Here is a 27851-nt window from a genome sequence, read left to right on the forward strand (position 1 = left end):
AGTTATCCTCATGCTGTTCTTGTGATATTCAGTAAGTCCTCATAAGATCTTATAGGGTTTTGTTTTGTTTTGTTTTTTGGGATGGAGTCTTGCTCTGTCACCCAGACTGGAGTACCATGGCGCGATCTTGGCTCACTGCAGCCTCTGCCTCCTAGGTTCCAGTGATTCTCCTGCCTCAGCCTCCTGAGTAGCTGGGATTACGGGCATGCGCCACCACACCCAGCTAATTTTTGCATTTTTAGTAGAGACGGGATTTCACTATGTTAGCTAGGCTGGTCTCGAACTCCTGACCTCAGTTGATCCACCTGCTTTGGCCTCCCAAAGTACCAGGGTTACAAGTGTGAGCCACCGAGCCCAGCTGAGATCTGATGGTTTTATACATGTTTGACAGTTGCTCCTTCACATGCTCACACTCTCTGTGCGGCCACCATGTAAGTCGGACCTGGTTCCCCTTCTGCCATGATTGTAAGTTTCCTGAGGCCTACCCAGCCATGCGAAACTGTGAATCAATTAAACCTGTTTCCTTTATAAATTATCCAACCTCAGGTATTTCTTTATATCAGTGTGAAACAGACTAATGTGCTTTCCGATAATCACGCTTCAGGAATTGGGGAATTCAGACTACCTGGGATCAAATTGTGGCCCCACCCTTAGCAGCCATGTGACCTTGGGGAGGTTACTTACCTTCTCTATCTCAACTCCTTCAGTAAAATCTGTAAAATGACATTGTTTCTGAGGGTTAAATGAGCATAGCACAGTGTCAGGCACACACTACTTGCCAGATGTCGAGTATTCATCTTTATTGAAATAGGACTGTGGTAAGCCACTTTATGGCTCTCGATTTTATATGAGAAAATCATGCTTAGTGCCTTGTTAGTAAAAGAAAGAAAATCTGAAAGTCCCTGCCATGGAAGGAAGAAATAGTGGGGAGAAAAGGGAGTTGGTAAGTTTCAGCATTTCAGAGCTTGGAGGGACAAGTTAGGTTTCTATTTTATGGAGAAGGAGGTGGAGGCAGGATGGGTCCTAAGGTGTCATTCAACACACACAGCCATAACTCTTTATTGAGGGTAGAGCTAGGGCCCCAGGGATTGCTATGGTCAAGTTGCGGACAAAAATGACCACTCGTTGGAAGACAGGAGAGGAGTGTTTAGTTACAAAAGCAGTCAACAATTCAGGTGTATCTATATTCAGTCAGCCAATAAAAGTCGTTCAACTTGGTTGCTAATGGGACCCACTCTACTGAGGCTTTGTATAGAACTCATAGAGGAAGATGGCTTCAAGTAATGAACTACCCTGTGCTTTTCTTAGGACTAAAATCTCAGGAAGCTGGTGATGAATGAAAACCTTAGTCCCACTGGCACTGCACGAGGGGCCAGGAGAGCAGCAGCATCATAAGCCACAGGGTGGGGCAGCCAAGGCAGGGGCATTCTGAGCTGTTGGGGAGGGGTGGCAGGCAGGGTGGGGCACTGTGAGCTGTCGGGGAGGGCACTGTGAAGTGTGGGATGGGGCATTGTGTGCCACATGCCTGGGCTCCCACCTGGGACCAGTGGGCTTCAGTCTGTAGGTGACTACAGAAGGAGGAGGAGCTCCGTCTGTTCTCTCTTCAGGCAGTTGTTGTGTCTCTCAGCGCTTGTTGGGTTCACAGCCTATTAAATAAGCCGGCTGGTCTTCACCCTCCCAGACAAGTCAACTCAGGGGAGGCAGCAGGGTGCGGGCCTTGGCCCGCAGCCCTAGCTGGGGCCGTGGCCGGGGCCGGGGCTGGGGCCAGGGCTGGTGCCCGGGGCCGCGCTGTGAGGTGGGCAGGCGAGGAGCGGGAAAACCATCTCTGCAAGTGCAGCATAGCCTCGGCCTAGGACAGCGGGAGTGCGTGGCCAAAGCTGTGAGCAGAGGCACAGGTGGTGGCAGACAGTAGAGGCACCCCATGGGGAACATACTGACCTGTCGTGTGCACCCTAGCGTCAGCCTCGAGTTTGACCAGCAGCAGGGGTCGGTGTGTCCCTCTGAATCTGAGATCTATGAGGCAGGAACTGGTGACAGGATGGCAGGAGCGCCCATGGCTGCTGCTGTACAGCCTGCTGAGGTGACTGTTGAAGTTGGTGAGGACCTCCACATGCACCACATTCATGACCGGGAGATGCCTGAAGGTAAGGAGGTGATAGGTGCCATCTACCCTCGGTTTGCCTCTGGCTGCTGCTGTCCCCAAGGTTCCCTTTGAGGCATCCCCCACTTCGAGCTCCTTTCTGCTTGTAGCCAGCTTTCCCGGGGGCTGGCCAGGAATAAAAGCTGGCTCTGCCTTGAATTCCCACCCCTTAGTCTTTCCCCACCGAGTCCAGTCAGTTTCTTTTCGCCTCCCATCCCAATCGCCCAGTTCTTGCTCTCTCATCTCATTCTCCCAGGCTGGCATGGGACCATTTATTTATGGCTCTTGTCGAATAAGCAGCAGTTGAATAAATGAGTTGATAAATTTTTATAAATGATTATATCTTTTTTCTTTTCTCCCTCTATACATATAGCTTTGGAGTTTAACCTTTCTGCCAATCCAGAGTCAAGCACAATATTCCAGAGGAACTCTCAAACAGATGGTGAGACAACAGTGTCTGTAGCTCTGTTTATTATCCTGTGGGACTTTGTTTAGGCTTCTTTGAGCTATTCGCCTCCTTTTCTCAATAAAAACTCAGATATCCCAACTTTTCAGTACCCATCTTATTTTTTCTTTGTACCTATCCAGATGGTACCTAAGTGAAGGAACCAGGTAAGTGCCTAATTGTTTCCTTTGTTAAAGTAGCCAAATCTCAGGACAGTTCCTATTCAAATATTTGGGGATTTCTTATTTAAAATCAGAATGGAGGTTGCCACGGGAGAGGCTATATGGTATTCTTAATGGGCTGCTTTAAGTCACCTTGATAGAAGCTGCTTAGTTTCTTCTAACTGTAATTTGAACACAGAAGGAAAAAGAAAAAAGGAGAGTGCTTAAAATAATTGTGAAAGGTGTAAAATGTCACAGCCGGGGCTGCAGAAAAATGGTTGTGTGTGTGTGTTTGGGGTTTCTCAAAGGAGTTTACCTATGAGGCTCTGATTACTTTAAAATTCTTACTTTAACAGAAAATGTGTCTCCAGATTTATTCTGGTGACTTAACAGACTTTATTTACCTCCTTGTTCTAAAAGAGAGGTGGGGATTGGTTCATGGTCAAAACTTTCAAAAGACATGAAACGTCAATGTAGACTTTTAATGTGTAATATAAAGATTGCAGGTTAAAATGTCAGACCTTCCCTGTAAGAGTGTTTGTTGCCGTGGCTCCCCCTTTCTCCCTTCCCCTCCTGACAATAGCATCTTGTTCAAAGATAAGAAAGTCACAGTTTTGGCTGGGCTTGGTGGCTCACGCCTGTAATCCCAGCACTTTGGGAGGCTGTGGCAGGCGGATCACCTGAGGTCAGGAGTTCGAGACCAGCCTGGCCAACATGGTGAAACGCTGTCTCTACTAAAAAAAAAATACAAAAATTAGCTGGGCGTAGTGGCGCCTGACTGTAGTTCCAGCTACTCACAAGGCTGAGGCAGGAGAATTGCTTGGACCTGGGAGGTGGAGGTTGCAGTGAGCAGAGATCACGCCAATGCACTCCAGCCTGGGTGACAGAGTGAGACTCTGTCTCACAAAAAAAAAAAGGAAAGAAAGTTGGAGTTTTTTAGTCTCTACACTGCTGGCAGAGGCAGGGGATGGGAGCCGGTAGAAAACAGAAAACAATTAGTTGGTTTGCCTCTAAAATTTTGCAAAGAGATGAATCTAAGTAAAAGTAATTCTGGGTAATAATATAGTTCTTGAATAAAAACTGAAATTTTCAAAATAGAAAACATTGCATCATAAACATATTAAATCCAGTTGGCTTATTGGTTTCATTTAAATGCCAGAGATTTCATTACTGTAGAGGAAATGTCTTACAGCTCTTCTAAACTTTGGTTGGGCTCTTAATTTTTAAAGAGGTAGGATAATTAAGACTCATTATGAGTGTGACTTTGTAACTTGGAAGTACTATCTTCACATTTCAAGATATTTAAGGATTGCTTTAGAATAAACAAATGTATTACGTGAATTAATTGATTGTACCTTTATATACAAAGCATGTAAGTACTTGTGTAAACTTATACTCTGCTTGGTGATGTTAGGAAAGCCTGATGGATGTTACACACCAGTTAGTAGATGGGTAGTGTTGGATGAGAGCCCAAAAGTGGCTCTTTATTGTCATTCTTTAGGATTACAACACAGTTTATGTATGTCTCACTTGGCCCTTTCCAATACAAATAAGGCCTGTGTATGTTCTCCCTATGTATTGCTAATGAAGAAATGAAAACTTAGAGATATCACATGACTATGGAAGACAGCTACTCAAGAGAACTAAGGTTCTGTGTCCTCAGAATGAAATGGAAGTGACAGATATGATGAATTTACTTTTTAAAAATTTTAAAAACTCTAGAATACATCTTATATTTTGCCTATAAAATAGACCTGTCTTTTAAAACTTACTGCCATCTTGATTTATTTTATGCAAAGTTGATTTTACACAACTCAAAGCCAAAATTTACCTCTTCATTTTTTTTTTTTAAATAAAGGAGGGTGTCATTGTGTTACTCATGCTGGCCTCAACTTCCTGACCTGGGTTCAAGTGATTTTCCCATCTCAGCCTCCTGAGTAGCTGGGACTACAAGCATGTGCCATCTTGCCTGGCTCTATCTTATGTCTATACATTCATTTCAATGGATAAGAATCAAAGTAGAGATAGTGAAATAGCCTAAATGCAGCAGTCGAATAAACGAGTTGATAAATTTTTATCAATGATTACATCTTTTTTTCTTTTCTTCCTCTATGCATATAGCTTTGGAGTTTAACCCTTCTGCCAATCCAGAGGCAAGCACAATATTCCAGAGGAACTCTCAAACAGATGGTGAGACGACATTGTTTTTTCCGCCAAGAGAAAGAATAAAAGCTCTTGTTTGATCAGGTTATAGAAAGTATTTAGAAAAACTCATATTGGTTTAAATTTTTCACCTTTTCACATGTTCACTTGTCTTATTTTAATATGTGATATACTTTCCTTTAGTTGTTATGATGTTAGTGAAAACGTGTAACCTTTTTGTTTATACATTTTGCCATCTTTTTATCAACACAATTAATTTGTCATGTGATGGAGGAGTCATGGATTTCTCTTTATAATTCTTGGATTTATCTTTATTTATAATTAATGGATTTATCTTTATTTATAATCCCTTTTCCATTGCTCCAAAAAGTACACTTTAAAGATGAATGATAGAACTTAGGCTTCAGCTTGGTTTTCATTTAAACAATTTAAAAAACATAGTTGTTTATCATCAGGGATTGAATCTGTGATTTGGGCCTCCTCTTACACAGTCCTCTGACCACATTCATTTACCACATCCAAGTTCATGCTACTCAAAAGTTTTAGGTTATTAACTTTTTCATTTGATGTAATGTAAATTTAAACATGCCCTACTCCTGCTTATTTCCCTTAATGTTATGTTAAATCCTCATTTATTTGCCAACAAGCCATACACAGCCAAGTTTTCCAGTTGACTTAAACAGCAAGAATACAAGTGAGGGTTCTATAATAATATGCGAAGTAATGCAGCACAGTAAAACACGGGAGTTTGTAACCTTTGTTTTTATAGTTTGAGTAGACTTTGCCCATCTTGAGTCAGTTATTTCTGGTTAGAATTTGTCTTCATTTTTTACATTACTATAAAGAGATACCTAAGGCTGGGTAATTTATAACAAAAAGAGGTTTAATTGGCTCAAAGATTTTCAGGCTGTACAAACATGGCTTTAACATCTGCTTCTGGTGAGGGCCTCAGCAAACTTACAATCATGATAAAAGGCAAAGGGGAAGCAGGTGTTTCCACACGGTGAAAGAGGGAGGAGAGAGGGGAAGGGGAAAGGTACCACACTCTTTTTTTTTTTTTTTTTTGAAATGGAGTCTTACTCTGTTGCCCAGGCTGGAGTGCAATGGCACGATCTTGGCTCACTACAACCTCCATCTCCCAGGTTCAAGCAATTCTCCTGCCTCAGCCTCCCGAGTAGTTGGGACTATAGGTGGGCACCATAACACCTGGCTAATTTCTGTATTTTTGGTAGAGACAGGGTTTCACCATGTTGGCCAGGCTGGTCTGAAACTCCTGACCTCAAGTGATCTACCCGCTTCAGCCTCCCAAAGTGCTGGAATTACAGGCTTCAGCCACCGCACCTGGCCAGTACCACAGTCTTTTAAATTACCATAATGAGAATTTGCTTATTACCATGGGGATGGGACCAAGCCATTCATAGGGAATCCACTGCCATTACCCAAACACCTCCCACTAGGCCCTATCTCCAACATTAAGGGTCACATGTTAACATGAGACTTGGAGGGGCAACATATCCAAAACATATCAGAATTGTATTTCCCAGTTCCTTCCAGAGCCATGGGCTTCTCACACCTAGAGAGCATGGAAGCAGTAAAAGAAAAGCTATTCCATGTCCCTCACTCTTCAGTGGTAGGAACTTTTGCCTACAAGGCCCTTCCAGCATCAAAGGCAGAGGCAGTGTAGGAAACAAAGCATGGCCCAAGTCCCTCTTGGGGCTTTTATTATTCTGGCCTCTTTTTAGGGAAAAAAAAAAATGATTTTTTGTGCTGCAGACACCATGTCCAATTAGGTTTGTATACTCATTTTAACATCAAAATTTAGGCCAGGCTCTGTGGCTTACACCTGTAATCCCAGCTCTTTGGGAGGCTGAGGTGGGTGGATCACGAGGTTAGGAGATCAAAACCATCCTGGCTAACACAGTGTAACTCTGTCTCTACTAAAAATACAAAAAAAAAAAAAAAAAAAAATAGCTAGGCATGGTGGCACATGCCTGTGGTCCCAACTAGTCAGGAGGCTAAGGCTGAAGAATTGGTTGAACCTGGGAGGCAGAGGTTGCAGCGAGCTGAGATCCCGCCACTGCACTCGAGCCTAGGTGACAGAGTGAGACTCCATCTCAAAAAAAAAAAAAATTTAAGATAGGTTACTTTCCAGTTGTGTAATGACCGTTTTTTAATTTTGTTTTGTTTTTAGTGACATATTAGTAGATAACCACTAAGTGTGGTTCAAGATGCTTACAGGGATTCTGTTGCATCTAGAGATAGGTGTCTGGTCAGGAAGTAGTTCTTAGAGCTGTTAGCTCTTAGAGTCTGATAATTAAAGTAAGCTATGTGTAAATGCAGAATGAGAGAATACTAATGGATCATGGCTCATATATGCAACAGTTAAACTTTTTATTAGCTAAATTTTTCATCTGGCCTAATTTTTTTGCCCTTTTCTTTTGTACATGAGGATTCTTTCATTTGTATGTAATAGAAACAAAAAGTAAACTAAATGAAAAACTAAGTTTTTAGATTTGACTTATGAAATTAATCATGCCAGGTAATTTAAATTATAAATTATTGAAAATTATTTTTTAAATGGAATTTTGTCTCATTTTACATAGGAGTAATCAGTAAGATATTAACAACTACTTTTATTTTATGGTATTTGTATCAGAAGTGACCAGTTTTTTTTTTTATTCTTAGTTGTAGAAATAAGAAGAAGCAACTGTACAAACTATGTAAGTAAACACTCAAATAGTTAAGAAATTGATAGCTTGACATAAAAGGATGTCTCTCTTGATTTCTTTAAATTACAATGTGGACCTGGCAGTGGTAGCATGGACCTCTTTTTGTGGATTTTCTAAATCTCTTCTATTTTCCTGAGTATTAAATTTATCCAGAAAAGTGTTTAGCTTAGCGTGTCCACCTTTTAAAGATTTCAGACATTTAAGTTAAATTTTAATAGTCTGGTTCAAAAGATCTGCCTTAAGGCTGGGCATGGTGGCTAACGTCTGTAATCACAGCACTTTAGGAGGCCGAGGCAGGCTGATCATCTGAGGTCAGGAGTTTGAGACAACCCTGACCAACATGGTGAAATTCTGTATCTACTAAAAATACAAAAGTAGCCGGGCGTGGTGGTGCATGCCTGTAATCTCAGCTACTCAGGAGGCTGAGGCAGGAGAATCACTTGAACCCAGGAGGCGGAGGTTGCAGTGAGCCAAGATTGCGCCATTGCACTCCAGCCTGGGCGACAGAGCGAAACTCTGTCTCAAAAAAAAAAAAAAAAAAAAAAAGGGCCTTAAATATTTAATCTTATTTTTAATGAAAGAACAAAAATAGAATAGCTAAGTTAATTGCCAGCACTGTCTATTGACTTTCTATCACAGCAGGTAAAAGCGTACCTTCCCCGCTACACCATGATCTTATGTTTCTCCCTGTGTTTCTTCCAATTGTAGCACACTTTTTAATTAAATCAGTAATATTTACATGATTATGACTCTGCAAATATTATTCACTGCTAAGTCATATGGTGTTTTCACTGTGCCTCTGCATTCCATGTCCTTCATCCTGTCTCTGAAACAGTTCTGAAATCTGAGCACTTCTGCAATTCTCCTGGATCTTCTTTTTTCCTAGCCTACGTTAGTTTATCTACCCAAATATCGTTAAGTAGCCGCTGGGTGCTCTGTTTGCTTTCACATCCATTATTTTTTAGTATGAAGCTAATTTTCTGAGTATATTCATTTGCCTATTTTCTAACAGCTGTTTTTCCCCCAAGTATTGTAGCATTTATCACATGCCTTTCAAAGATATTTTCCATCTGCGAAAACACATCTGTTCCTTTTTATGTGTGTGTGGGGGGCAACTTTCTTTGGCCTTTTGTCATCCTAGTTCAATATAGCGTGGGTTTCCCTAGATATGCTCGATGTCTGCTTTTCTGGGCTAACTCCTTAAAGTCTTTTGGGATCTCACGTAACTGCTGTCTTGTGTGGGATCGCCTGAGTCCTAGATTCTGTGTTTCCTTCTGTCCTGTTATCATCTCTAGTTGTACTTGAACACATTTTCCTAGGTGGAGATGTTAAAATCCCTTCTCTTTGATAGAGAGTACACCTCTAGGTTGAATCTAAATTGTATGGTTCTGAAGACATTTTGCAGTTGTGCTCTTATTACAGTGTTGTTCTTGAATCTATTGCCAGTGTGTGATACGTTATTTACAACCAGGTTTTAGTTATCTGCGGAAGCTTTTTAGAATCTCTCTCTCTAAGGTTCTGAAATTTTATAACAGCTTGTTGGGGATCTTTTCATTTTATTGAGGCTACTAAACCTGCAGACTATCTCTTCTTGAGAATTCTTTTTTATTTTCTCTGTTACCTTTTTACTGATAGTCTTGTTATTCAGATGCTAGGCTGCTTAGACCAGTACACCTGCATTGATTTTTAATTTTTCCCCTTCTATTTTTTTCAGTTTGTCTTTTTATTCTAGTTCTGGGATATTCTGTGACTTTATCCTCTACTATTTCTATTGAATTTTATATTTTTTGAGAGTGTTTTAAGATTTTTTTTTTTAAAGTTTTGCTCCTGATTTTGACTGGTCCTATCAATTCCTTTTTTCTATTGTTTTGATCTCTTTTCTTGGAGGCTTCCCTCCAATGTGTGCTGGTCCCTGGCCTGCTTTATTTGGAAGCAGGATTTCTGTTAACTGATAGCACTCAGTGTGAGGCCTTAGAAGCCTGACTAGCTTTTCATTTGGGAGACCTCAGTATATTATCTGGGGATCTTTATTGAAGACATTTCAGTTTCTTCTGAGAAGGATCTCCCAATTTTCTGCCTGGAAAGTAAAAGCAGGCCTGGAAAGGAAAAGCAGAGTTAGCAAAGAAAGTTGGAGTTCCATTTTTGGTGTACAGTTTTCTTTATATCTCAGGTTTAAGCCATGGTATCTCTGAGCCAGAAATTCTCAGGTTTGATATATCCAGAGAACACACATCTAAGTTTCTTGTCAGATGGAAGGACAGGTGGACTTGGGGCTCTAGTTAGAGATTTGCAACTGACCTTGCTGGCTATTTTTTTACATTTTACCCTACTTTCCAAAGTGCCATTTGCCTGTAAGTTCACAACCTGCCTTTAGTTCTGCAAGACAAACTGGCTCGCTTCTGTTCCAGTCACTTTCTGTAGGCACCAAAGTTGTGTTTCTGTGTTATTTACCACTCCTTTATCTACTTTTTATGTCTCAGCATTTATTAAAAATTATCTCTGTCAACCTTCTGTGCTGGTCATGGGTGTAACCTTTATTTTATGACTAATGAGGCTTCCTGAAGGAGACGAAATAAATTTGTGGTCAATCTATTATATTTAATCCAAATTTAGGACCTATGTTTAAATCAAAGTCTAATTTGAGTATAATGATATCAAGCCAGAGAATTTTTTAAATTAATGTATCTATAATAAGCATATTACACTTTTCTCCTAAGGCCTTGTTTAATATTTTCATTCAAAGTTTATCCACTGCCATATGCTTCCCATTACTTCACAACATAGATGGAGCTGTTTTCCTGAATGCCCAAAGTGTTAGAAATATTTAAGTTAATTAAGATTTGTTCATTTTTAGCCTGGTCAACATAGCAAGACCTCATGTCTACAAAAAGGTTAAATAACAAATTAGCCAGGCCTGGTGGCATGCGCCTTTCGTATTACCTACTCAGGAGGCTGAGGCATAGGATCGCCTGAGCCCAGGAGTTTGAGGCTGCAGTTAACTATAATTGCACCACTGCACTCCAGCCTGGGCAACAAAGGGAGACCCTGTCTCGGAAAAAGGAAAAAAGTTACTAATTCTTTAAAAACTTATCTAAAATTTGTCCTGCCCAAAAGGAGAGTGAAAAATATGAACTTTAGTCTTTGTTTTATTTTATGTTTGCTGAGAAAAATGCTGTACTTTATTTATTTATTTATTATTTCCATAGGTTTCTGCGGGAACAGGTGGCATTTGGTGACATGACTAAGTTCTTTAGTGATGATTTGTGAGATTTAGGTGCACCCATCACCTGAGCAGTATCCGCTGAGCCCAATTTGTAGTCTTTTATCCCTCACCCTCCTCCCAGCCTTTCCCCCAAGTCCCCAAAGTCCATTGTATCATTCTTATGGCTTTGCATCCTCATAGCTTAGCTCCCAGGTATGAAAGAGAACATGATATTTGGTTTTCCATGCTGAGTTATTTCACTTAGAATAATAGTCTTACTTCCATCCAGGTTGCTGGGAATGCCATGAATTTATTCCTTATTATGGCTGAGGTGGTATTCCTCATATATATATATATATATATATATATATATATGTATATATATACACACATATATATGTGTATATATATATACATATATATATATATGTATATCACAGTTTCTTTATCCACTCATTGATTGATGGGCATTTGGGCTGGTTCCATATTTTTGTAATTGTAATTTGTTTGAGTTCCTCATAGATTCTGGATAATAGCCCTTTGTCAGATGTATAGACTGTGAAGATTTCCTCCCACTCTGTGGTTGTCTGTATACTCTGCTGATTGTTCCTTTTCCTGTGCAGAAGCTCTTAAGTCTCACCTATTTGTTTCTGTTGCATTTGCTTTTGTGTTCTTGGTCATGAAGTCTTTGCCTAAGCCAGTGTCTAGACGGGTTTTTCCAATGTTATCTTCTAGAACTTTTATGGTTTCAGGTCATAGATTTATGTTCTTGATCCATCTTGAGTTGATTTTTGTGTAAGGTGAGAGTTGAGGATCCAGTTTCATTCTCCCGCATGTGGCTTGCCAATTATCCCAGCACCATTTGTTGAATAGGGTTTACTTTCTTCACTTTATGTTTTAGGTGGCTTTGTTGAAAATCAGTTGGCTATAGGTATTTGAGTTTATTTCTGGGTTCTCTATTCTGTTCCATTGGTGTATGTGCCTATTTTTATATCAGTACCGTGCTATTTTGGTGACTATGGCCTTATAGTATAGTTTGAAATCAGGTAATGTCATGCCTCCAGATTTGTTGTTTTTGCTTAGTTTTGTTTTGGCTATGCTGGTTCTTGTTTGGTCCATATAAATTTCAGGATTGTTTTTTCTAGTTCTGTGAAGAAGGATGGTGGTATTTTGATGGGAGTTGCATTGAATTTGTAGATTGCTTTTGGCAGTATGGTCATTTTCACAATATTCATTCTACCCATTCATGAGCATGGGGTGTCTTTCCATTTGTTTGTGTCCATGACTTCATTCAGCAATGTTTTGTAGTTCCCAACGGCATATCAAAAAGATAATCCGGCCAGGCACGGTGGCTCACACCTGTAATCCCAGCACTTTGGGAGGCTGAGGCGGACGGATCATGAGGTCAGGAGTTCGAGACCAGCCTGGCCAACATGGTGAAACCCCATCTCTACTAAAAATACAAAAGTTAGCCAGGCGTGGTGGCGCTCACCTGTAATCCCATCTACTCAGGTGGCTGAGGCAGGAGAATCGCTTGAATCTCGGAGGCAGAGGTTGCAGTGAGCCAAGATCACCGCACTGCATACTCCAGCCTGGGCAACAGAGCGAGACTCCATCTCAAAAAAAAAAAAAAAAAAGATAATCCACCATGATCAAATGGGTTTCATACAAGGGATGCAGGGATGGATTAACATACACAAGTCAATAAATGTGATACATCACATAAACAGAATTAAAAACAAAAAAAATCACATGATCATCTTAACAGATGCAGAAAAAGCATTTGACAAAATGCAGCATCCTTCTATGATTAAAACCCTCAGCAAAATCAGCATACAAGGGTCATAGCTCAATGTAATAAAAGCCATCTATGACAAACCCACAACCAACATAATACTGAAAGGGGGAAAAGTTGAAAGCATTCCCCACGAGAACTGGAACAAGACAAGGATGCCCACTCTCACCACTTGTATTCAACATACTACTGGAAGGCCTAGCCAGAGCAATCACACAAGAGAAAACAATAAAAGGCATGCAGATCAGTAAAGAGGAAGTCAAACTGTTGCTGTTTGATGATGATATGATCATATACCTAGGAAACCCTAAAGACTCCTCCAAAAAGCTCCTAGAACTGATAAATGAATTCAGCAAAGTTTCAGGAGACAAAATTAATGTACACAAATCAGTAGCTCTGTTATACCCCAGAAGCGACCAAGCTTAGAATCAAACCAAGAACTCAACCCCTTTTCTGGTAGCTGCAAAAATAAACTAAAATAAAATAAAATACTTCGGAATAGACCTAACCAAGGAGGTGAAAGATGTCTACAGGGAAAACAACTTTAGTATTTTTAATGGGTTAAAATGAGAGGCAGCAGGTACAGCAGAAGAAGTCAGTGCGCGGGCATCCGCATCCAATGGGTACTGCACCTTTGATGGTAAGGCTTTGGTTTTGACTTACTAAATTACTAGGTACGATTATTTTCTAGTTTTTGTCATTAAACCTTAAAACTACTAAGTAACCCCTTCCATTTCTTGTTAAATATGGTAAAATTTCATACTCTCATTTATGCTGACTGACGTTAGATTATTTGTTTCTATTTTGTGACTATCTTAAATAATACCTATAAACAGTAAACTGTTAGTAGTGTTTTTTCTGTAATTAAATGTAGTAAGACTTACCTTCCAAATGATAACTGAATTGTCAAACACTTGTCGAAGTTTTGGATTTACTCAAAATTCTATGCTCAGCAGCTGGAGGTAGGAAGAGTAAGGGCCCTCCCTTACTCTTATGGAGAGGCATACTTTCTCATGAGGGGAATACTCTGCAGGAATTAGCATCTTGTAAGCAGTGGTGAATTCAACTAATTAGTGTATAAAAATACATTTTTTGGTGTGGCTGCCGACAAAGAGATCCAAGAGGGTAGATGGAGTCGAGCTTGCTGAAGCAAGGAAAGAGAAAAGCAGTATTCTAGGCAGAGAGCAGGGGTAGAGCAGGAAAATGGCTAGGTGCAGGTCAGATGATTTATAGAATGAAATTGATCAAGTTTTGAAGTGAATGCAAAGTATTCTCCGAGAGTCTCATTTGAGTCATGTCTTGGCAGTCTTATTTAAACATGAAGTGAAAGTTAGATTTTTTAAGTTGTCATTTGTTTTCAGGGTGTGAGAGAATATTTAAGTGATACTCTTTTTATCCTCCACATAAGAAAATAGGACTAGAGAAACCTATGGCTTCCTCAATTGTTGGTGGCCTAGCAGCCCTGGCACACAGAGCCTCTGAATCTGAAACACTTCTTTTGTAACAATATCACCTGAAATAATACATTTAGGATTAGTAATTTAGTAAATGCATTAGTCTTGTATTCACTGCAATAAAATGCTCTTGTAGCAGGATTATTTAATACACTACATTTTATCGTAGTAAATAAATAATAGAAGGGCTGGGCGCCGTGGCTGACGCCTGTAATCCCAGTACTTTGGGAGGCTGAGGCAGGCAGATCGCGAGGTGAGGAGATCGAGACCATCCTGGCTAACACGGTGAAACCCCGTCTCTACTAAAAATACAAAAAGTTAGCCGGGCATGGTGGCGGGCGCCTGTAGTCCCAGCTACTCAGGAGGCTGGGTCAGGAGAATGGCGTGAACCCGGGAGGCGGAGCTTGCAGTGAGGCGAGATCGCGCCACTGCACTCCAGCCTGGGCGACAGAGCGAGACTCCGTCTCAAAAATAAATTAATTAATTAATTAAGTAATTAAGTAATAGAAATTCTTGGCTGCTTTTTATTGCTGTAGAAAAAGAATGAAATCTTATTTTAAACTTTTCTTTTTTGGGGGGAGGGGGACGGAGTCTCACTTTGTCTCCCGGCCTGGAGTGCAGTGGCGCGAACTCGGGCGAACTCGGCTCACTGCAAGCTCCGCCTCCTGGGTTCACCCCATTCTCCTGTTTCAGCCTCCTGAGTAGCTGGGACTACAGGGGCCTGCTACCACGCCCGGCTAATTTTTTGTGTTTTTAGTAGAGACGGGGTTTCACCATGTTAGCCAGGATGGTCTCGATCTCCTGACCTCGTGATCCGCCCGCCTCCACCTCCCAAAGTGCTAGGATTACAGGTGTGAGCCACCGCGCCCGGCGAAGCCGACTTTTCCCATTATTTTTAACGGTAATTCATAAAATCCTTGTTAGGTTTGATGACAGGTACCATATTAAGGGCAGCATTTTATAACCCATATCTTAAACATCATCTCTGGAAGTTGAGAGCCTCCAATGGGTTTTCTATAGAGTGCACATGATACCACACTCAGGCAGTTCATGGAGTGTAAGACATATCTTAGTGCTTTGTCATTTGACATTTTAACTGAGAAAAAAATACACTTTGATAAGTTTGACTTACACTTCCCTTCCCCTTCAGGTATCTACTGAGCGTTTCAGTCAACAATACAGCTCGTGTTCGACAATATTCCTTGATGACAGCACAGCCAGCCAGCATTATCTTACAATGACAATAATATCGTGAGTACAACTATGCTGCCGAGGGACAGATTCCTTTATTCTAAAATTATTTCAGCCATTTGGTTGTCCTCTTCAGCAATCAGTTTAAGAAATTGGAGTCAACCATATATGGATATCCAGATTCTAAATATTAAGTATCAGTTTCTCTTTTAATCTTAGACGTCGTGGTGGAAGGAAAAATCAGTTAGCAAAGAAGCAATCCCAGAAACAGTGTATCTTTTTGATGCCTTTATGCCTTTAGACAATGTTGAACACAGTGAGAAGGATAGGTTCCCTTTATTGAATGTTTTTTGTGGAAACTTAGTTTTTCAGTGCATCATAGGCCTAAATCAGTGTGCACTACTTTGGACATTATCATCCTTGGAAGAAGGAACAGCTTTTCTTCTTCTGGCACCACAGTGTATCTGCATTTGAATTTCTCCCATTGTGCATGAGCACCTCGTGGGCCACAAAGATGCGCTTTGAGAGCACCCTGAGATGAAGTTTATTTTAAAAGGAACAACAACCAACACCACCACCAGCTCCACAGGGGCCGTCCAGTGTACATTATTCTCATCTCCTTGGGTTATTAGTCTTGATTTTTAGAACACAGTTTGGAAAGTGCTAATTTAGAATATTAATGTCTTTATCTTTAATTTAACTTTTCATTCTGTAAACATAACTAGCTTATAAACAATTTTGTTTCAAATGCACTAGCCTTTTTAGCTAATTCAATTGTCAATAACTTTTACTTCAATTAAAAATGGCAAGTTTACACTCATAATAATGTCACTTTCCTCCCTCCCTTTTAACAATAGTTGAGAGGAAATTGTGTTTCGAACAAAAACTGGACTCAAACTCTGTCTCAAGTCCTGAGCTTTGGGACCTATTGAGTAATCACTAAATGTCTGTAGTCAGCCAAGTCTCTTAAATCTTTGAGCACACATACACAAAAATTACTTTGACTAGAGTCCCTGGCTTCTTCTGAGTTCCAAAGATTTTGATATGTTAGCATATAATTCAAAAGCAGCTTTGAAGATTAATTTTGCTGAAACTAATTTCGTGCTTTTTTCCTCATTATTCTACTTTTTAGAAGTCTACTTTTGAGAGTATAGTAAGTTTTAATTTGCCACCAGCAAGTTTGAGAAATAATCATTTGGTGTATTCACTATTGGTGAAATAAAGTTATTGAACAAATTAATAGGGCAAATTGGCTTCAAGAAGATACTTTGAAAAATGTTTTATCATGAATCAGTAGTGCACTGTTGTCAGTGGGATAGGTGGAACTCGCTGAGATCACTTATGCAAGGTTTTTTTCAAAATACAAGTCTGCAAACACACGTATCTTCCCATCTCCACTTTCCCTCTATCTCTAGGCACTGAGAAGCCTTTTAGGAGAAGCGGGATGGATGTGAGGCATCTTTCTGTGAAGAAAAGCATCCCAGAAGATTCTGATTTTCACCCCAGCTCAATCATTCCAAACTTTGCTGCTGATTGAAATCACCTGGGAAACGTTTACCAAGAACCTTGATGCCCAAAGCCATACCCAATACTAATTCAATAAAAATGCCTCATGTTGAAGATGAGGCAGATATTAAAGCTTCTCAGGCGATTTTAATGTGCAGCAAAGTTTGAGAGCCACTGCTTAATTTGAGTTTAGGACGAGAAACTGCTCCTAGTTGGTGGGACCTTGGGCAAGTCAGTTTTAAGCTCTGTTTCCCTGATCTGTAAAACGAGTGTTGAATTAAATGTCACATGAGGTCATTGGTCCTTTCAAGCATGTAACTTTAAATTCTGTGATTTTAAAATTATTTCAGAGATGAAAACTACTTGAAGCACTATAGACATATCCATCTCACATGCTAATGTTACAGGCTTTTAAAAAAGTGCTATTATTGTGTAGACCTATTAGTAGAATTGAGATTTGCCTTCCCTCAGTTGTTTTGAGCCTCACTCTACAAAATTAGCTGGGCGTGGTGGCACATGCCTGTAATCCCAGCCACTTGGGAGGCTGAGGCAGGAGAATCTCTTGAACCCGGGAGGCAGAGGTTGTGGTGAGCCGAGATCACACCATTGCACTCCAGCCTGGGCAACAAGAGCGAAATTCCATCCACCCCCCCCGCCCCCCCCAAAAAAATTATCTGAGCATAGTGGCGCAAACTTGTAGTCCCAGCTTCTTGGGAGGCTGAGGCATGAGAATCGCTTGAACCTGGGTGGTGGAGGTTGTGAGGAGTCAAGATGGCACCACTGCAGTCCAGTCTGAGCAAGAGAGACGGACTCTGGGTCAAAAAATAAATAAATACATAAAATAAATCGCATGGGACGAAAGGTTTCGTGGGTAGAAAAGCATATAACAGGGAAATCTGTTATTATTTATATATTGTAATCACCAACAGAAACGCGTCTTCTAACGGCATATTTCCTTGCATTTTGGTTCTCATATTTTTGTAAAAAACAAAGAAATGAAAACAAAGTGCCCTTATGGTACTGTTCTGAACTAGAAGATTTGAATTTCAGGGCCGCTAGGAGAGCTTCCTCTGCCCCCCTTTTAAATAATGTCTTCAGGCCTAACAAATGATAACATCTATTGTTATACATTTTTTTTCCTTCCACAGTGTGACCTTGGAGATACCTCATCATATCACACAAAGGTGAGCTTTTTAGAAACCTGTCTTGTTATTCTAGCTAATTACTTTGCAAGATATCAAGCTCACTGTTAGGTCACAGCTCTAGACGTCATAAGGTGTATTGTGCCTACTAAAATATCGAAGCAAATTATTTGTATTTTCTTTGTTCCTTAAGACTCTCATAATTCTTAAATGATTGAGAATCTCAAAGAGTATGTGTTTATATTGATTATATTGATATTTAGTGTGGTAGAATTACACAATTGAAATTTTTTCAAAATCTATTTTTAGTTTAGATTTCACAGCCTTACCACTGTTGATATTATGGGCTAGATAATGCTTTGTTGTGAGGACTGTCTTGTGCATTGCAGAGAGTTTAGTAGTATTCATGGCCTCTACCAACTAGATGTCAGTAGTAACCCATGACCCAGGTTATAACAACAGAAAATATTCCTTGAGAACAGTATTGTTAACAGAAATTTTTCATTGAAAAATAACTTTTCTACAACAAAAAGTTGAGTAAAAAGTGTGTCATGTGTTTATATTATTTAAAGTCTCTCATGTTGAGCTTAATAGGAGACAAATGGATTCTCTAGAGCTTTCTTTGCAATTTGCTTTAAAGAAGCAATAAGAGGCTGGGCACGGTGGCTCACGCCTGTAATCCCAGCACTTTGGGAGGCTGAGGCGGGCGGATCACAAGGTCAGGATATCGAGACCATCCTGGCTAACACGGCGAAACCCCGTCTCTACTAAAAATACAAAAACTTAGCTGGGCATGGTGGCACGCACCTGTAGTCCCACCTATTCTGGAGGCTGAGGCAGGAGAACCGCTTGAACTTGGGAGGCGGAGGTTGCAGAGAGCTGAGATCGTGCCATTGCACTGCAGCCTGGGTGACAGAGCAAGACTCTGTCTAAACAAACAAACAAAAAAGCAATAAGCTGGTGGGGCGCGGTGGTTCACATCTGTAATCCCAGCATTTTGGGAGGCTGAGGTGGGTGGATCACTTGAGGTCAGGAGTTTGAGACCAGCCCGACCAACATGGTAAAACCCGCCTCTACTGAAAGTACAAAAAATGGCTGGGCGTGGTGGTGCATGCCTGTAGTCCCAGTTACTTGGGAGGCTGAGGCAGGAGAATCGCTTGAGCCTGGGAGGTGGAGGTTGCAGTGAGCCGAGATCTCGCCATTGCACCCCAGCCTGGGTGACAGAGAGAGACTCTGTCTCAAAAAAAGAAAAAAAGAAGCAATAAGATGACCTAACCTCATGCAAATATGTAGTTGGTAGAAGGTGTATTTTTAAAGTTTTCAGACAGTTGTGGGTATTTGTTAACACTAAATCAAAACTTCACAAGTGGTGGTTTCTTAAATTAGTTACGGTGGCATTTTACATATTAATAAATTTATTCCATCAGTGCTCATTGATCTTTCTTGCACAGTAAATGGATCTTTTGCTCCATACTTGCATTTATAATATCATGCATTAGTTACTTGGAATATATTGGTTTATGTTTTATTGTGTCAAAAATCGCTTTTAGTTTAACCACCAATCTTACTTTAACACGCCTTTAAGTATTGAAAAGCTGCCAAGCCTACAGTAGAAGGAACAAGTTTTTCAAAGTCCACAGGAAAGCTTAAATTTTATCATTGGGAACAAATACGTATTTCCCTTGAAGTGACAACCTCTCACTTCATTTATTTTTGAGAATGATAGTTGAACTGGTTTTTTAGACCGAGTTTCACTCTGTCACTTGGCTGGAGTACATTGGCATGATCTCATCTCAAGCAATCCTCTCACCTCAGGCTCCTGTGTAGCTGGGACCACAGATGTGTGGCACCACACCAGGCTAATTTTCTTATATGTTTGATAGGGACAGGGTTTCGTTATGTTGCCTAGGCTGGTCCCGAACTCCTGAAGGAGCTCAGGCCATCTGCCTGCTTTGGCCTCTCAAAGTGCTGGGATTTTACAGGCGTGAGCCACTGCGCTGGCCCAGTTGTACTTTTAAATAAAAATGATGTTCTGTGAAAAAAGTGATTTTTCAGTTCACAGTTAAATCATGGATTCTTTAAAAACAAACAAAAAAAGCCCTTCTGGTTAACTTTCCACTTATTCAGAATATTAGAGACATGTCAAGATTTAACAACATTAATTTTTACTGCTTCATCAAAGACGTTCTTAAGAAATTCAGGCTGTGTTTTTTACCTGTAGGGGACAGTGAAGAATAGAATGACTACTAATGTAATTGGTACCACTGCCTTGATTTATGCTGAGAAACCAGCCATTGTACCCACTTTTGCTTTTATACAATCATGGCAAGTGTCAACGAAAAAGCAGGCAATGACTTTGTATTACTTTCACAAATTTTTAAAATTTTTCATCAGCTTTCTCAGGTTTAATTAGTATGATTCAGAACAGTATTGGCCAGGCACAGTGGCTCAGGCCTGTAATCCCAGCACTTTGGGAGGCCGAGGCAAGCAGATCACCTGAGGTTAGGAGTTCAAGACCAGCCTGGCCAACATGGTGAAACCACATCTCTACTAAAAATACAAAACTTAGCCAGGAGTGGTGGCAGGTAATCCCTGCTACTTGGGATGCTGGGGTAGGAGAATCACTTGAACCTGGGAGGCGAATGTTACCATGAGCCGAGATCACACCATTGCACTCCAGCCTGGGCAACAAAAGTAAAACTTAGTCTCAAAAAAAAAATAAATAAATAACAGTTATGACCTCTTAGGCCTTCTGGAAGGGATCTTCGGGATCCCGAGAGGTCCACAGAGCACATTTGGAGAACCACTGGTTTATACACAGGCACAATGCATTAGTTTTACAAAGTTTAAAGTTCATCAAAGACTGGCTGGCCTCTTAAAAAGGCAGATGAGTTTGTCACTCAAACAACAGAAAATACATAAATACATCATGAGAGTATACTACAGAGAACTAAAGAGAAAGGAAGCTAGGAAATCTGAATCACATTTACATTTATTAACGTTTACTACTACTGCTTTGTAGAACGTTCTTGTGTTTCAGTGTGTGGTTAGAAGAGTGAAAATATGTTTGGTTTATTGCCATGGCCTGTTAGGGAGAGCCAACACTCATGGGCATTTCTGACTGGTTATCATATAAAAGGCTTCACGGTACAGGCCATGATGTGCTGAGAAAGAAGAAGTCAGGAAAGCCTCTGCAAGTCAGGATCCAGGAGAAGAATTCGTAAAAACTGCTTTGGTAAAGTAAACACCAAAGCACACAGGAGGCAGTATTTTACTAAACAAATATTATACCAAGATATTAACAGTTTTTGAAGTAATGTGCTTTCTTATTTTATAGAGATGCAGATAGATCTTTGAGGACACTTGATGAACAGTTACACTCATTTGCGGTAAGTGGCACTTTTATTGAGGTTGTATTGTCATCGTACACTTGTATCTGTTTCATGCCGAAGTCAAAGCCATCTTTTTTTAAATCTTCCCCATTTCATGTTGCATTTAGTCATCTTAAGTGTTGTATAAAGAATGTACTGGAGTAAGAACTGATCTGCAGCTCTGTTTAGTTAGTGAGCTAGTATGAGTAAATATACTATCCAAACAACAGAAAATATATCTTTTTTTTTTTTTTTTTTTTTGATGGACTCTCTTTCTGTAGCCCAGGCTGGAGTGCAATCGCGCAATCTTGGCTCACTGCAGGCTCTGCCTCCCAGGTCCCTGTTCAAGCAATTCTCCTGCCTCAGCCTCCCGAGTAACTGGAATTACAGGTGTGTGCCACCATGCCCAGGTAATTTTTTTTTCTTTTTTCTTTTTTTTTTGTAAAGACAGGGTTTCACCATGTTGGCCAGGATGGTCTTGAACTCCTCACCTCGTGATCCACCCACCTTGGCCTCCCAAAGTGCTGGGATTACAGGTGTGAGCCACCATGCCTGGCCCAGAAAATGTATCTTTTTAAAAGGTAATTGTGAGCTGTCTATAGGACCCTGCAAGCCACTACCCAATTTTTGAAGCCATTCCTCCTTCTGTTCCACACAGGTTTCCACTGTGCACATTACGAAGAAAAGAAATGGAGGTGGGAGTTTAAATAACTATTCCTCCTCCATTCCATCAACTCCCAGCACCAGCCAGGAGGACCTTCAGTTCAGTGTTCCTCCCACTGCCAACACACCCACGCCCGTTTGCAAGCGGTCCATGCGCTGGTCCAACCTGTTTACATCTGAGAAAGGGAGTGACCCAGACAAAGAGAGGAAAGCCCCGGAGAATCATGCTGACGCCATCGGGAGCGGCAGAGCCATCCCCATTAAACAGGGCATGCTCTTAAAGCGAAGTGGGAAATGGCTGAAGACATGGAAAAAGAAATATGTCACCCTGTGTTCCAATGGCGTGCTCACCTATTATTCAAGCTTAGGTGATTATATGAGGAATATTCATAAAAAAGAGATTGACCTTCAGACATCTACCATCAAAGTCCCAGGAAAGTGGCCATCCCTAGCCACATCGGCCTGCGCACCCATCTCCAGCTCTAAAAGCAATGGCCTATCCAAGGACATGGACACCGGGCTGGGTGGCTCCATATGCTTCAGCCCCAGTATCTCCAGCACCACCAGCCCCAAGCTCAACCCGCCCCCCTCTCCTCATGCCAATAAAAAGAAACACCTAAAGAAGAAAAGCACCAACAACTTTATGATTGTGTCTGCCACTGGCCAAACGTGACACTTTGAAGCCACGACGTATGAGGAGCGGGATGCCTGGGTCCAAGCCATCCAGAGCCAGATCCTGGCCAGCCTGCAATCATGCGAGAGCAGTAAAAGCAAGTCCAAGCTGACCAGCCAGAGTGAGGCCATGGCCCTGCAGTCGATCCAAAACATGCGTGGGAACTCCCACTGTGTGGACTGTGAGACCCAGAATCCTAAGTGGGCCAGTTTGAACTTGGGAGTCCTCATGTGTATTGAATGCTCAGGAATCCACCGCAGTCTTGGCACCCGCCTTTCCCGTGTGCGATCTCTGGAGCTGGATGACTGGCCAGTTGAGCTCAGGAAGGTTATGTCATCTATTGGCAATGACCTAGCCAACAGCATCTGGGAAGGGAGCAGCCAGGGGCGGACAAAACCCTCAGTAAAGTCCACGAGGGAGGAGAAGGAACGGTGGATCCGTTCCAAATATGAGGAGAAGCTCTTTCTGGCCCCACTACCCTGCACTGATCTGTCCCTGGGCCAGCACCTGCTGCGGGCCACCGCTGATGAGGACCTGCAGACAGCCATCCTGCTGCTGGCACATGGCTCCCGTGAGGAGGTGAACGAGACCTGTGGGGAGGGAGATGGCTGCACGGCGCTCCATCTGGCCTGCCGCAAGGGGAATGTGGTCCTGGCGCAGCTCCTGATCTGGTACGGGGTGGACGTCATGGCCCGAGATGCCCACGGGAACACAGCGCTGACCTACGCCCGGCAGGCCTCCAGCCAGGAGTGCATCAACGTGCTTCTGCAGTACGGCTGCCCCGACGAGTGCGTGTAGTATCTGTTTTATTTGACTGCAGTCTCCTTGGTGCAAAAACAAAATGGGAAAAATAAAGATAACTCAGAATTTCAAAAGGAAATCACAAATTCAGCTTATAATAGCATTTTCAGTACTTTTCATAAACTAATACACAAAATGTTGATTTTTCTGACCGTAAGACATATTTTATGTCCTTTTGCCGAGGTGGATGTGTTAGTCTCAGGCCCTCCTGGCCACATTGCCCAAGTCACACAGGCTTCTGTATTATGCATTTAGATAAGATGTGTGAAAATATATTTGAAAAAAAGTTCATAAATATGCATTGATTTTTGTACACACGGCACCTCTTTTTCATTTTTATCTTTATTTTTGGACCATGTTTTGCTCTGTGGCCCCAGCTGGAGTGCAGTGGCGTGATATCTGCTCACTGCAAGCTCTGCCTCCCGGATTCACACCATTCTCCTGCCTCAGCCTCTCAGGTAGCTGGGACTACAGGTGCCTGCCACCACACCTGGCTAATTTTTTGTATTTTTAGTAGAGACGTGGTTTCACCATGTTAGCCAGGATGGTCTCGAACTCCTGACCTCGTGATCCACCTGCCTCGGCCTCCCAAAGTGTTGGGATTACAGGCGTGAGCCACCGTGCCAGGCCCATGGCACCTCTCTTAATTTATAAATTGAACTGGATGTGAAGTAATCATGTCAGCTAGTTGAGATAAGAGGGTTACAGATCGGCTGGGCGCAGTGGCTCACACCTGTAGTCCTAGCACTTTGGGAGGCCTAGGTGGACTGATCACCAGGTCAGGAGATCGAGACCATCCTGGCTAACATCATGAAACCCCATCTCTACTAAAAAATACAAAAAATTAGCTGGGCATGGCTGGGCGTGGTGGCTCACACCTGTAATCCCAGCACTTTGGGAGGCCGAGGCAGGCGGATCACAAGGTCAGGAGATCAAGACCATCCTGGCTAACATGGTGAAACCCCATCTCTGCTAAAAATACAAAAAAAAAAAAAAGCCAGGTGTGGTGGCGGGCACCTGTAGTCCCAGCTACTCGGGAGGCTGAGGCAGGAGAATGGCGTGAACCCAGGAGGCGGAGCTTGCAATGAGCTGAGATTGCACCACTGCACTCCAGCCTGGGCGACCAAGCGAGACTCCATCTCAAAAAAAAGATTAGCTGGGCATGGTGGCGGGCACCTGTAGTCCCAGCTACTTGGGAGGCTGAGGCAGGAGAATGGCATGAACTCAGGAGGCAAAGCTTGCAGTGAGCGGAGATTGTGCCACTGCACTCCAGCCTGGGCAACAGAGCGAGACTCGGTCTCAAAAAAAAAGAAAAGAAAAAGAGGGTTACAGATCATTGCACATGGAAAATATTCCCAGCAGTAAACACTTCCATTAATGTGATCTACAGCTTTTAAAAAGGAGCATCTCAGAATAAGATGGTGGTACAATTTGCTTATTGAGAAAGGAAAAAAAAACACGAGTATATTACAAAGGGAAAAGAAGGAATGTGATTTCTCATAATTGAAAGCTTGATTTAGATTGCATACAGCTTTTGCTACCCAAGACCAAGCGGCTCTGGCAAGACAGGGTGGTTTTCCGAATGCCAGACCGAGGTGCCTTATGAAGGCAGCTGCCGTTGGTTCCAGATGTAGAGAGATAGGTGATGCAGGAGGGAAAGCTGGATTGGAAAAGGGAGAGTTTTGTAGACGGGCTACGCTCATTGTGCCTTTGAAAGAGCAGAGCCGGCAGCCTCTAGTCATCATTTGGATATACAGGACTAGAGCATGAATCTGATGTAGAGCTACAGAATGAAGAGCAACAGCAGCTGTTGAAATACCGAGAAAGTGTGTAGAATGAAATTGGACAAGCCAAGCATGGTGGTTTCATGCCTTTAGTCCTAGCTACTTCGGAGGCTGAGGTGGGGGAATTACTTGAGCTCAGCAGTTTGAGTCCAGCCTGGGCCAGATGGTGAGACCCTGTATCTTAAGAAAAGAAAAAATAAGACCAGGTACAGTATCTCATGCCTGTAATCCCAGCACTTTGGGAGGCCAAGTTGAGAGGACTGCTCGAGTGTAGGAGTTCAAGACCAGACTGGGCAATAAAGTGAGACGCATTTCTACCAAAAAAAAAAAAAAAAATCAAGAAATTAGCTGGACATGGTGACACATGCCTGTGGCCCCAGTTACATGGCATGGCAGGCTGAGGCAGGAAGATCACTTGAGCCCAGGAGGTGGAGGCTGCAGTGACCCATATTCATGCCACTGCACTCCAGCCTGGGCAACAGAGTGAGACCCTCTCTCAAAAACAGATAAAGTGGACAGAAAATAGGTCGGTAAGGACTAATCATTTAAGGGACAAGCCCCCAGAAGAGTGGCTACTAGAGTGGGAGGAGGAAAAGCAGAAGGAGAAAGAGTTGAAGACAGGCGAGGCTGTGGTCCCAGTGCTGAATTCTGCCAAGCAGTGACTTGATTCATGAACACTCACTGGATGCTGACTCTGTTGCTCTTCTGAGTGCTGGGGTAGAGGAGAGGAGAGGTGGAGCACAGTTCTTGCTTTTATGAGCTTATGTTCTAGGAAGTTCAAGTATTTTTTCAGGTAGCATGAAATAGCAGGAAGAGGAAGCAGGCTAAAGGGACACAGAGTGATTGGGGGCTATTTTAAGTAGAATGATAAGGAAGAGCCTGTCTAGAGAGCTATTTGAACAGTGACCTGACTGAAGGGACAACAGAAAGCAGTGCTGACATTACAGGTAGCAGGATGACTGCCAAGACAGAAACGCATTTCATATGTGTTTGAGGAACAAACAGCAAGGTGACCAGCATGGGGAGAGTGAAGAATGAGGGAAACCTTGAATGAGAATAAAGCAATTCCATCTTGGATGCTAATCTGCCATGTTCTGATTAATCCCAGTTCCAAGAATTCATCTACGATTTGTATTTTATCTTTTTAAAAAAATATTTTTTATTTTTTATTTTTTGAGATCGAGTCTCACTCTGTCTCCCAGGTTGGACTGCAGTGGCACAATCTCAGCTCACTGCAAACTTCACCTCCTGGGTTCAAGTGATTCTCCTGCCTCAGCTTCCCGAGTAACTGGGATTACAGGCGCCTGCCACCACGCCTGGCTAATTTTTGTATTTTTAGTAGAGACGAGGTTTTACCATGTTGGCCAGGCTGGTCTGGAACTCCTGACCTCAGGTGATCCACCCACCTTGGCCTCCCAAAGAGCTGGGATTACAGGCGTGAGCCACCGTGTCTGGCCATACACATCCCTGCTGAAGCCCGCGTTACCCTTTCCCTATTCTATATAAGCCCTGGGTCGGGGAGGTGGGGGTAATGGCGCAAGGATCCACCATCTTATCTTGGTGCCATCCCTGACTTGGCTTCTGTTCATAAATGCCTATTAAATGTTTCTTTCTGAGAAACTGGATTTGTCAGCCTCTTTCTTTGGTATCTCAGGTTCCTTGGCCTTTGCGTGTAGGTTTATATAGACCTGCTCAGCACAGAACAGGCAGTTTCTCAAAAAAATTAAAAATAGAATTACCAAATGATCCGGCAATATCACTTCTGGGTATATAGCCAAAATAATTGAAAGCAAGGTCTCATAGAAATATTTGTACACTGATATTTATAGCAGTAGTATTCACACTCATCAAAAGATGGATGCAGCCTAATTATCCATAGGCAGATGAATTGATAAAATGTGGTATATACATACAATAAAATATTCTTCAGCCTTAAAAAGAAGGAAATTCTAACACATGCTACAACATGGATGAACATTGAGGACATTATGCTAAGTGAAATAAGCCAGTTAGAAAAAGACAAATACTGTGTTCTTTCACTTATGTGAAGCGTCCAGACTGAGTAAGCAAACTAATAGAAACAGTAAGTAGAACAGGGTTTGCCAGGGACATGGGGAAGGGAGAAAATGGGAAGTTGCTTAGTGGATATAGAGTTTTGGTTTTGTCAGATGAGAAAGTTCCGGAGACTGGTTGCATGGCAATGTGAATATACTCTACATTACCCAACCCAAGGGCTCTCCTTGACCCCTGTTCCAACTGCCACTTAGAAGTGGTTAAGGTAGTAAATTTTATGTATATTTTACCACAATTCAAAATAGAATTTTTTTTTTATTATAATTTTTTGAGATCCCTCACTCTGTTGCCCAGGCTGGAGTGCAAAGGCACCGTCTCGGCTCACTGCAACCTCTGCCTTCTGGGTTCAAGCGATTCTCCTGCCTCAGCCTCCCAAGTAGCTGGAACTCAGCCAACCAAGTAGTTGGGCACATGCCACCATGCCCAACTAATTTTTGTATGTTTAGTAGAGACGGGGTTTCACCATGTTCGCCAGGCTGGTCTTGAACTCCTGACTTCAGGTGATCCGCCTGCCTTGGCCTCCCAAAGTGCTGGGATTACAGGTGTGAGCCACCATGC

The 27851-nt window shown here is 42.0% G+C and overlaps 1 protein-coding gene across 1 annotated transcript; it reads left to right on the top strand.

The window, feature by feature from the left end:
• The first annotated feature begins 801 nt into the window (after positions 1–801).
• Positions 802–24413, top strand: LOC100610757 (arf-GAP with GTPase, ANK repeat and PH domain-containing protein 5-like). Its single transcript, XM_054659495.2, is given in 8 exon segments — positions 802–2144; positions 2514–2582; positions 4868–4936; positions 7595–7629; positions 15240–15340; positions 17935–17970; positions 21266–21317; positions 21958–24413. Coding segments are annotated over 8 exon segments (2061 nt in total). The 5' UTR covers positions 802–1921; the 3' UTR covers positions 23434–24413.
• The last annotated feature ends 3438 nt before the right edge of the window (positions 24414–27851 follow it).

Source organism: Pan troglodytes, chromosome 8 (genome assembly GCF_028858775.2).
Source record: "Pan troglodytes isolate AG18354 chromosome 8, NHGRI_mPanTro3-v2.0_pri, whole genome shotgun sequence".
Lineage (NCBI taxonomy): Eukaryota > Metazoa > Chordata > Mammalia > Primates > Hominidae > Pan > Pan troglodytes.